The sequence below is a fragment of the Micropterus dolomieu genome, linkage group LG06, assembly GCF_021292245.1.
Source record: "Micropterus dolomieu isolate WLL.071019.BEF.003 ecotype Adirondacks linkage group LG06, ASM2129224v1, whole genome shotgun sequence".
NCBI classification, from domain to species: domain Eukaryota; kingdom Metazoa; phylum Chordata; class Actinopteri; order Centrarchiformes; family Centrarchidae; genus Micropterus; species Micropterus dolomieu.
Window position 1 is genome coordinate 11,826,832 of NC_060155.1, and position 12,142 is coordinate 11,838,973.

General features: G+C 39.3%; 1 protein-coding gene across 2 annotated transcripts in view; it reads right to left on the reverse strand.

Annotated features, from left to right (window-relative positions):
* Positions 1-2,195: 2,195 nt before the first annotated feature.
* The window catches only part of cables1 (Cdk5 and Abl enzyme substrate 1), a 23,568-nt gene continuing 13,621 nt past the window's right edge, over positions 2,196-12,142 (reverse strand). For both annotated transcript variants that reach the window (XM_046051091.1, XM_046051092.1), the window contains 6 exons: positions 11,056-11,161; positions 8,636-8,792; positions 8,377-8,480; positions 5,504-5,610; positions 5,121-5,328; positions 2,196-4,229 (listed from right to left, as the gene is read on the reverse strand). In XM_046051091.1, the coding sequence (XP_045907047.1) occupies positions 4,089-4,229; positions 5,121-5,328; positions 5,504-5,610; positions 8,377-8,480; positions 8,636-8,792; positions 11,056-11,161 (823 nt within the window). In that variant the 3' untranslated portion in view covers positions 2,196-4,088. The remainder of the gene's footprint in view (positions 4,230-5,120; positions 5,329-5,503; positions 5,611-8,376; positions 8,481-8,635; positions 8,793-11,055; positions 11,162-12,142) is intronic.

The following is a 12,142-nucleotide window of genomic DNA, read 5'->3' on the forward strand; positions in this document are numbered from 1 at the left end:
TTGAAAGACCCATCAATAAATAAGTGTAAGGAGCGTTTAATGTCTTGCTTTGCGTCACTGGTTTTTTGTTACAGTGGGTTCAGCTGTCTCTTGGGGTGGAACAAAAAGGATTAGGTAGCCTTGTCAAACATGAAGAGAGGATCAGATTTTCAGGTCCACCTGCAGTGCTTTCCCCCGCCTGACCACGGACCAGCGTTGAAACAACATTGCAGTCACTGATTTTTACAGACTTAGACCCACCTATTTATTTTAGAAACATGTCTGCACTTTATCTAAATGTAACAGAATCCAAGATTAAAATAATCAAGCAGGTTCCCACTCAATTATTTTAGCAGTCACTAGGCCACGATGCTCAGTGTTCACCACTTCCTTGTTTACAAACTACTGTAAATGGTGGAAAAGCCCTGAGTCACAGTATCATGACAGGAAAGGGGCAAAATGCCGTTTCAGCCAAATGTTGTTATTTTAAAGGGAAGGGCAATAGACCACAGCTTGCCCCAAACGATGGTACACATATTTTCACAATGAGGGTCACTTATGTGTGAGCAGGGCTCAGGAAGGGCTGTCAATAGACCCCTTTATGAGGCGCTGAGGGGGGAATTAGGCTGTCAATGGAGGGGACTAAGCCACGTATGCCATGTGTCCACACTCGGCCCTGGCCTGTTTGTTTTGATGGCAGCACGAGACTGGCGTGACTGCTGGTCTTGTTTACATTGGATGTGTGTCAAGCAGGAGAGTTCCCACTCGATGAGAAACCGACCTCTCAGATTGCATCAGAGCCACAGGAGCAATTATTTTCCAGTCAAGGCTTCTGGAGTCACACCTATTTACTGTACTGAAATAATCAGTCCTGACAGTTTTATAATCCCGGTTATGCATTTGCAAGACAGAGGGGCGTTTCATAAACGTGGCTCAGAAAAGCAGGCCTTGATGTCAAGAGCTTGTCTTGACTATCAGACAGTTTAAGAACTGCTGGTTCATGAATTTGAAACACAGACTAAAGAAATCAAGTACACATTACACAAAACTGCAATGTTTGTGGCCACAGAGTGGTACATATTAAAACATATACTATAGAGCATAAAGTAAGAAAACAAAAATGATCCTACCTGCTGTCATTAACTAAGCAAGAGAACTTTTGGTAGCATGTTGTGGACTAGCACTCACATGGACAGAGAGTTCCATGTGAGTGTTGTGCAATTCTCTTTGTATTTTAAGTGCTGGAAATTAAAATGCATAATGTGCAACATGACATGGTACCAACTTTGAATTCATATTGAGAAATTACTGTACACTACCCACTACCTTCGGGTTGGCTGTCCCTGCCACTTTAAGAGAGAACAAATGGTGAAAGGCTACTTACAAGGCTACTAATTATTACCTTTATTATAATTACAGTGCATTTAAAACACACACAGAATACTATGCAGGTACGTCAGAATAAAAAAGGTATGAGTTCATTTTTTAAGAATAAAAACAGAATAAATGTAACATGTCTGCGAGTTGACTTTGACATGTACCGTGAACTGTTCCCAGTGCAGCAGTTAGAGATGACACTATTTCAGTCTGACAGATTGAATGTAACACTGGTGCAACATGAAGTGAAGCTGCAGCAAGCTTGAAAACTTGCCCAATCACAATTTCTGCCAGTTAGCCACAGTTTTGGTTATTTTCTCATGAGAGATTTCGGCATTTTTCATTTTGTCCTTGCTTTTTTCACTGGCTTGAAGTGGGTCGGGCTCAGCTAGAAAAGAGTGATGTCACAACTTTTCATGCACCAACCAGAGTTTAGAAATGTTTGAATCTAAAGCGTGGGGTTGTCTGCTTATGTTACCAGTACCTCAAACAAACCACACCCACACAGTTCAAATAAAGCAGTTTAACAGGGTTTTTGAATTTTTATGTCTCACCTTGCTGCTGTGATGGCCAGGCGTGTACTCGTGACAAAACTGTTGGGTGTGAAACACGCTTGAAACATTCGACCAGCTCCAGCAGCAAAACATCTTGTACTTCAGTTACACTTTAATGTTAAACACAGTACTTAAGGTATGAAAAACCCTTTTCTGTGGCTTTAACTGTGTTCAGACAGAACACAAGGTGAATTTTAGAGGCCGTATACGTTAATTAACCTGTGGTGGCCTGAATTGACGCAAAAACGCATCAACACAAGTTCAAAATATTTCAACTTGAGCAAATAACTTGCACATATTCTGAAGCTTTATTAATCTACGTCAGAAAATGTACAGAGAAAAGACGAAAAAGGAGAGAGAACCAGAGTTTCTGGTGAGTCTTGAATTCAGTCAGAGTCGGTTGCTTGCTAGCATAAAGCTAACATCTGGACAGAGACGCCAGCCAAGGATTCACTCCGGTTTATGTCTGAACACCCCTTAAAGACAGAGATTCACTTTAATTCCAAGAACAAACAGTCCAGTGCTTTCTGTTCACTCAATGCATGCTAGAGTCAGGTGAAGCAAAAACATGTCCAGAGTCTTGTTTTGACTGAACAAGCAAAGCAATTTATTTACAAACATACACAGGTAAAGAGTGTCGCCCATGAGTCTTTCCTCAAAGAGTATTTAGAGTGCATTGTGAAATCTTTGGGCCTGCAAACAGAAATAAATTCATTATTTTTCAACCTTAAATCAGCAGAATCCATGCTTACAATTTGGTATAATGTTGCAATCATTTCAGCTCAAATACAATCAGTACTTGGAGCAGCGTTAAATATAATTTTTTTCAAGTGGGCCAAACTGTATGTTCCTGATTTGGTGGCCTCTCTCTCACTGTGGTACTGTGTGAGACAATTACAAGGTAATGAAAGATAAATGAAGTTGATATACATGCCAAATAAATGTAATAATACTGTTAAAATTGGTCACGTTCATAAAGTTGTTAATGTTTTGTTTTTAAGCATCTTCGATTTCAAATCAACAAATACTGATTCAAGTCATATGCAAATGTTTGATCTGTCATTGATCCCTCTAGGGACTCAGTGTCTTGCTTAAGGACATTTAAGCACCCTGCTGCCACTCTGCTCCTAATCCTGATAACTGCTTAATGGCATTTTTGCACTCATGAACGCCTCTTCCAAACTACCTTACTGACCCCATTATAGCACTGTAAATGTGCTAACAATACACTCTAACATAGAGCACAGGAAACTCGACACTGATAAAAGTGGGTCTGGTCTCCATAAATCCATAGCAAGCATTTGACTGGTAGAAAATGAATGGAATCCTTCAGTGAAAACAGGAAATCCCGTCTTGTCTGCAAGTACCTGTGTACAAACAATCATTACTATTCATGCAGATAGTTGTAGCTAGAAAATCATGAATAAACTATAAAAGAGAGAAAAACAATTCAAAACGTCCATTCAAATGACTTGTGTGTGGTGCTTATGAACACAGCTTATTTTTCAGGGTTAGTCCCCAAGCTGATTCAAAGTCTGAAAAGATGTGTCCCTTCCCTCCGTGTCTCGCAATATCCAAAAAGTGCACTTTTAAGTCGATGACTTGCGAAGATGAATCACTCTGAGGAATTAAAAGTCCAGCAAAAACCAGCCACTTAAAAGGCTTTTGTTTAAACTTTACGCAGGTCAGGAGGCAACCAATCATACCAAAGTTTACAAGAAGGAGATTAATGAAAAGAGATGACAAAAATGTTACAATCATTGGTTGCTTTCACTGAGAAAAAAGTTCACCATAAGATTCAAACAAAAAAAAAGGTCTCTTAATCAACAAGAGGTCTAAAATATACGAAATGAAGATGAAGACTTGTGAAAACATGCAAACTACTTGTTTGCAGACGGCTTAACCCTTTCTTTCAGAAGTCTGTGTAGTGATGATGGATGTAGAAATCAACCAGCAGAGAAAAGTTTTAGAAATGTGTGCCCCTTTGGCTGATTTCGGGTCTCTGAGAGGAAGGAGCGTGCTGTCAGTAGTGATGAACGGCTGCAGCTGAGTGACAGCCAGCTGGACCTTAGAGCTGTCAGTCGGGGGACGAGGAGAGGTGGTGGGAGGATGGATACCGAGGGAAGCAGAGAATCAGGAGGAGAACCTGGGAGTCCTCCTCCTGATGGGTCACTAATGCTAGGAGGTCTGCAGCAGGCGTCTGTAGTGGGGCATGATCTCGTGTTCTGGCAGGTGCAGGTTGAACTCTAACGCCACGAGGACAGGGAACTCGAAGGCTATCAGCTCTCTGCGGTTCACCCTGAACCGCTCTTCCAGTTTCTGCCAGAAAAAGAACCAGAGTTAAGATTAAACAATAGATATGTGTAATGGTGTGTTCCAAATAGCTTCTCAATGAATCATAACCAAACCCGCTTATGGGCTGGCCCTGCTCTGCCTCACAGAAGATTTGGACAAAAGGAGATTCATGTTTGGATGGTTAACATCAATAGTAGGTTTTGTCATCATCATACTCCAGTTACAACCAGCCAACCACAAAATGGTAGCAAAGGTGAAATTGATTTTACTAATACTAAACTATATGTTTTTTTGTAATGTAATTTTTAATGTAAATGTAACCAAGCCAATTTGCCACTCTAAAAGCTTTCATTAAAAAAGGGGCACTCGGCTGATTTTACACATTTTACTCTAGACAAGAAGTACAACTCAAAATAACCTTCATGATGTTTGATTAATGGGTATTTATTTGGCAGGGAGGGTGTAAAGAAAGACACTATTGAACCGTGTCATGTGAATTTTAGGAGCGCACATTCTTTGGAGCTTGGCACCCATTAGAAACTACAAATTAAGATATCTCAAACATCAGGAGCAACTCCGTGACATCACTACTGGGTGTGGTTAGAGGCTAAGCAGGCTTCAAGCAGAGAGCGCAGTGAAACACTGCTTTTCATTCTTGTTACTCTTTAAATCAGTCTTTTACAAGACCCCAAAATTTATTTTAAAAATGTATCCATCTTTTCAGCAACAATGATGCTAGAGAATATCATATTTGTGGTGCTCACAGCATCAAAAAATTACATTTAAAAACATGTATTTCTGGAAACAACATCCTGGTTTGTCAGAATAATCCAAAGACAAAGGCTAATTTGTTGTCTGAGTGAACTGACCCTTTCATGTGTTGTGACTTTTGGTGGTGCAAGTGAGGAAACTTACATCTATCAGGAGCTTGACCTCGTGTTTCTTGAGATCGCCACCTATCTTTGCCGCCAGAAGGACACAAGCTCCAGCACAGAGTTTACGATTCTGCTTGTTTAGTTTGCCTTGAAGAACGAGTTTTTCAAAGTACACGAAAGCCATGGCCACCGTCGGTTCCTCATAACCGCATTCATCCTGGGCCAACTTTCTTATCTCCCTTTTCAAGCTGCAGGGAGGTGAAAAAGGAGATTATGAGGAAGGAAAAGAGAGAAAGGGGGAAATAAAGTTGAGGTAAAAGAAAAGTAATTAAACAGGTTGTGGTAAAGTTAATTCGAAAGTTAAATCATCTTTATTGTAACTTGGTTAATATGACACATTCTATACATTTCTGTCTGTTTTACCTCCTAATCTTGCTGAGTGTCAGCCTTATGTGGGGGAATTTCTCCTTGAAGGTTTCGTTCATGTCCTTCTTGAGGTCAGAGGGTTTGACGTATTCAATGACCGTGGTCTGAAAAGAAAAACCAGGGATACTGTCAAAATGCCCACACTTTCAGCACTGAGCAAGGTGACTGGATCCTCACACACTAGTGTTGGATTCCACGGTCTCACAATGAGGCCTTACAAAGAGCTGGTGTTACCCATGTCACTTAAGGATAAGTCTGGTGATATTCTATATTTTTTCTCATTGTCAACAAATCCTATGAAAAGACCAGAACCAACAATAGATCTTACGAACACATATCCTACTGTGGTTATCCAAAGCCTGATACAGATTGTTCATCTTTGCCATAGAGCCCCATTGTGGTCCAAAGAGTATTAAAAAAACATCAATGAGCCACATTGTTGCACTGGGTGACACCTTCCTTCATTGTTTTGTAACAATCCTCCAAGTCCCCAACAAGATCATTATTTACTCCTGTTTGCTAAAAACTACATTGCCCAGCTGTTAGCAAAGTACTGCTTTTGGTACCACAGACTGAGACAAAATATTGACAGATGGACTAACTTGTTGCTGGTTTTGGTCTTTTCATAAGATTTGTTGCAGATAAGAAAAAGATTATTGCCACCCTTTTCCTTCAAAGACCTAGGATGCCCTACGTTTTGCCATCCGAGCTTTCCATGCCTTCACCCGGGTTCTATTAATCCTTAGTGCTTGTTATAACATGCTTTAAGTACCAGCAGGGTGAATCACATTATAATGAGTGGCGCAGAGTTTGGGACCTGAAGAACAAAGTACATATAACGCTTTGTTGAATCCACAAGTTCAATTTAAGATGTTCTGGAGTCAAAAAGAATCTTCACTGCAAAATGTGCAGGATATTTCTGATTTATTACTTATCGTTTATAGATTTGGCTCTCATCCACATTATAGTTTACAGGCCAACTTCTTTGTTCAACTTTGACCTACCATACTGGGCTTAGCTGTGCATGTGTGATTATGACAACATTTTGGCTGCAGTCCCTTCCAGTTTCACCTACACTTCAGAATATAACTAAATTTAACTAAACCACTTCACCTGGCTTGTTGTATTTATTCAATTTATCTTCCTGCTCCTTTTAACCTGCTTTATACACACACACACACACACACACACACACTTTAATCGCAGCCCAACTCACACATACCCCTAGCCCAACTGATTGTAATAATTGTCACAATGTGCCCAGATCTGAGCAAAAACTTTGGTGTAGAGCTGAAATGATTAGTCGACTAAACAGTTGTCCATTGAATGAAAGTGAAAGACAGATGGATAGTACCTACCTTTCAAGCAAAACCAACTATAAACATCTGCAGGTTGCCACCTTAAACAATGTTCAGATTTGCTGCTTCTCTTTGTCACATATGGTAGTAAATTATATATCTTTAGCTATCTGAATATGTTACCTTGGGCTCTAAAAAACAAAAAAAACCAAACAAATTTGAATAGGCATTTTTTACTTCCATATTATAGAAATGTTTTTTTCAATAGAACAATCCGCAGATTGTAAACAAAACTGTAAGTTGCTGCTCTTCTATGGTGATTACAGCGTTTTCCTTGCTTATAGAAATGTTGTCAGATGTACAGAAATAAGGAATTACCCTGCAGTATAATAAAGTGTGTCCATTAAGTAGAAGCACTTAAGTAAGGACACACTATGCAGTGCAGCTAAAAATATAGAGATGACTCCTAATATGCATGTATGGTATTGCAGGCACTGCATGGAGTGTGAATAATGGCATCCACCCTGAACACCATGCTACTGAACATGAACTATGAGGGAGACAGAATGCTTATTGATGGTCACAGTTCTGAGGAATGAACAGCACCAACTTTGCATGACAGAAAATATACTCCACCTTGACCTGTTTTCCTTGCTTCATATTCATATTCTAGTTCATACAAGTTTACTCAATTATATGCAGAGTATAAAAAAGCTATTATTATCCTCAGCTTGGAAGTTTCATGTTTTCTAAGCAGCCTGTGTTGAACCAGTGAAATGAGAATTTACTGGTTCCGTTTCTGTAGTAAACACAATAGCCATTGTTGGGAGACGCTGGCTTTTGTAATTGGAGGAAGAGAAAAAAAACCCCCAAAAAAACACATAACCTGGCCTTGACTGAACATTTAAACTATGTGAGTCTTTGTTATTTTTTGTTGTTGTTTTTTTTACAGAGACTGGCAGAATACACAACAGAGTCCAGGAAAGAATGAGGCAGGAGTCTAGTCAGGTTTGATTTTCTTTTTCCAACCACAATAAAACATCCGTTCTTTCCGGGAACAATTGTGAGAGTGATACAAACACTACACTGTTGCTCTGGTGAAGCGGCTGTTTAATAGCTCCTGCCCACTACACTGGGATAAAGTATGTGTATTCATTCAGGTCCCAGAAGGTGGGAGAGAGTCTCGGCCAGTGACCTTGCTGATTAAAACAGTCTGAAACATCCTCCTGGCTACTTTTCAAAAACAGCAGATAAAATTCAGATTTTTTTTTTTTTCCCCAGAAAGAAACTGTCAAGGCAGACAAATCTTTCAGGCGTGTTATTGTTCTTGTGGGGGAGAAAACCAAGCACAAGAGGTCCTTAATGACAAAAATAACCACTGAAAAAAAAAGAAAAAAAAGAAACTGAGATATCGGAAGACATACGTCAAAACGGAGGTGGATCTGTGTCAGTGAATTATATCCTGAACAAAAACAAACTTCATTCTACTCTCAAGAGGGCAAGGCTGCAGTTGCTGTTATTGTTGTCACTGGTGGAGATGATGTGTTGGACGCAGCTAGAATACTTTCTCACCATGTAGGATGGGAAGATGAGGACTCTCTTGTGTTTTCCACAAGGCCACTGCGGGTCATCCAGCAGATTGGGGTCGTACTCGCGAAAATCCGCTAAATCATTCCCTGCACGAGCACAAAAACAACAACAACACAGGTTGAGCCAGAAGTTAACATTTGCACCATCTCTCTTTCAATAAAAACATCCTGGATAATAAAACAAACAAAAAAACGAGGGTGAGGAATACACAGCATTCATAATTAAATACTTGTCCACTAACCTGTGTCTAAGCTGCTCTGGTTGCTGTTGGCTCGGCCCAAACTGAGGCTTCTATGGCTGGCGTTACGAGACTGAGAGAACGACGAGGTAGAGTCGATGGTGTTTCTTCGACCACCCAGCACATTAGTGGGATACAGGAACTGGGTGTAGGACACAGTCTGCATACACAAGTGTAGTTTTATTGTCTGTTTCACAAAAGCCTAAAGAAGGTTTGCTCTTATAGAACAGCTGTTCAACCAATTAGATTAGTTTTTTTCAAAGCACCATTTTGTCAAAGCAGGAAAAGCACAAGAGGTACCAATCATATTAACGATGGCTCAGTTTCATTAAGTGTCCCAGGATATTGTACCAGTTAGCCAGCGTGCACAATGGCAGGAGCCTGGAACTGACTTGCCTAAATGGAATGCAGTTCATTATTAATTGGTTAGTTACACCTGGGGTTTTCCTGTTATGTCATGCCAAAATGCTGCCTGGAAAAAGGTCTATTGCCTGGGACTGGTTCAAATATGCTATAAACTGTCTGGAATTACCTTGCTGACCGCTACATAAGAAACACACAAGTTATCCAAGATTATTTTCATATATTATCAAAAATCCAGTGCAATGTATATTTAGTGAACAGTTTAGGCAAATAATTTGGATCACTAGCTAGCTTAGTACCACTGTAGCTTGCGTGGCAGCTAGCATACAATAAGCTGAGCTATATTGAGCTGGCTTATAGTCTTTTAAAATTCCAGCAGTGACTGAGCATGTGTATTTAGTCCACAAATATTTAACACAGAGAGGATACTGTAGAAGAAAAAGGTCAGCATTATTTTAGAGCAAAGACAGGTTGGGATGTAGCTATACCGTTAGGTAACACTAGTGTTGTAGTCAAGCCTGCCTAAACTGAGACCAAGACCAGTTCCTCACATTACATGACACACAATAAAATGTGGAATGAGATCATATGTGCTGTACTTCTCAAATTAATCTGAAAGATCCACATTCCCATTAAAACACCCACAAACACTGAAGTCAACTTAAGCATCTTTATTCAACAGTCCTTTTCCATGTTTACCATCCACTGAACACTAGAGCTGGGCGATATGGCCAAAAATGTTATCACGATAAAAAAAAAAAAAGTCATATCATTTGATATTGATAATTAACACAATATATGTCAAATCATTATTTCTTTCAAATTTAAAAGGCACGTTGTCACCAAATGCCCTGTCCTCAGTCTCTAACAAACTGACTGTATTAGCTACTTCCCTCAATACGTTAACTAAATTAGTTTTTTTGTGCACCTGGCTAGGTGGCAAATAATTGGCAAGCAACCATAGCAAACAACTGAAACCAGTGCCTTGAAACATACAGTATATACACAGATAAGCTTGATAGATTTGCTAATGTCAGCTTACCTTTCTTTATGCTTTTTTTCTAAGTGGCAATAAAAGTTAATAACGTGGTCACAGCCATCTCCGTAAGGTTGCACTGCAGAATTTAAAGATTGCTATGTGTTTTCTTCTGGACGCTGTTTCACAGATTAATTTTTTATGGTTTAGATAGCTAAATGTTATTACAAAGATTTTGTTGACATATCCTCCCGGTCCCGGAGTGCGTGTGAAGGGGGGCGGGGAGGGGGGACAGTCATTAAAGGTAACGAGACAAGACGGTCAAAAAGTGGGCTCAAGACTCAAGTACTACAACACTAGCTTATACTTGTATTCCTTTAACCTAGTCTGGGAGAAAAAAAACCAAACATATTATCCATTTTCAAACTGTTGAAAATGAGCATTGGTGTTAAGAAAAAAAAAATAAAACTTTACCTAGGCCTTTTTTTTTTTTTTTTTTTTTTTTACATTTTTGCAACAAATTGTAATTGCTGTTATATCATGTTCTTTTCAGTTAGCTAAAATGTAGACAGCTATTGAAAATGTATTTAGTAATCCTATTTCCTCTCAGTGTAGAATAATTGGCACCTTTGTTACTTTCATTTATAGAGCTTCCCCAACACTGAATGTGAGTAAAACAAGACTTAAGTATTCATATTGCTAATTATAAATTACAATATTTATGGTCTTTATTTTCTGTGAATTGGTCTTTTTTTGTTTCCAATTAGGGCTGTGCAATATGACGGTATATATTGTTGATGATAGAAAAACATAATTTACAATTATGCTTTGACAACTTACTGTTTGAAATTCCAACAGTAACTCATGATATTTCATTGAATTTACAAAAAATGTTAAATATCGGGATATATATCATTACTGGGATATGAAATTACCTATATTGGGATTTGAGATTTTAGTCATATCTCACAGACCTATTTCCAATAGTCACAGCAAGTATGTTGGGTTATATTCATCTTGTCATCAATAATGATAAAAGTATGATATTCTTCCTCCACATTGCATACTTCTGCTGGCTCCTCACCTTTCCATCAGCTCCCAACTCCACTCCCTCCAGCCCGATCACCATCTCCTTGGCACTGACGCCTCCTGACGGGTGTCGCTGACGACCTCCTTCAATCTTTACATCCCTGATGAGCACAAGACCTTTAGAGCTTTCACAGTACAGACCATCCTACTCCCATCTCTTTTCTTAACCTAATCCTGTTCTAGCTCACTTCCACAACTCCACAGATAGGCCCTGTATCGATCTGCGCTCATCAGCTGGCCTAGTTTGTGTCTTTGAGTGCATCTCAGGGCAATCAGAAATAAAGAGCACCCTTGGAGGAAGGATGGATGAGAGTACAGGTTAGTTCCAGCAGTCTCTTCAGATTCAGCTGTTACCTCACAAATGCCTAGAATGACATACGGCTGTGGCAGATGTGCAGTAGGTCAACTACTGAATTAGAAAACAGATGACTGGAAGTGTGTCAGTGGAGCAAACAGTGGAGAGCCCTTGACTGAACACATTTTTTATTTGCCAAATATTTCTGTACAGTAGACGGTACTGTAGTAGATCATGTGCCCATTAACTCATAATTAATTGACGTTTCAATGTTTGGATATGAGGATAAAACCACAGCAGCAAACTAAATAGTAAAATATAGTAACTGAAGTAAACATTGATTATTGCTATGATTTAACTTACAGTGGGTACGGAAAGTATTCAGACCCCTTTAAATTTTTCACTCTTTGTTTCATTGCAGCCATTTTCCAAAAATCAAAAAAGTTCATTTTATTTCTCAGTAATGTACACTCAGCACCCCATCTTGACAGAAAAAGACAGAAATGTAGAAATTTTTGCAAATTTATTAAAAATGAAAAACTGAAATATCACATGGTCATAACTATTCAGACCCTTTGCCGTGACACTCATATTTAACTCAGGTGCTGTCTATTTCTTCTGATCATCCTTGAGATGGTTCTACACCTTCATTTGAGTCCAGCTGTGTTTGATTATACTGATTGGACTTGATTAGGAAAGCCACACACCTGTCTATATAAGACCTTACAGCTCACAGTGCATGTCAGAGCAAATGAGAATCATGAGGTCAAAGGAACTGCCTGAAGAG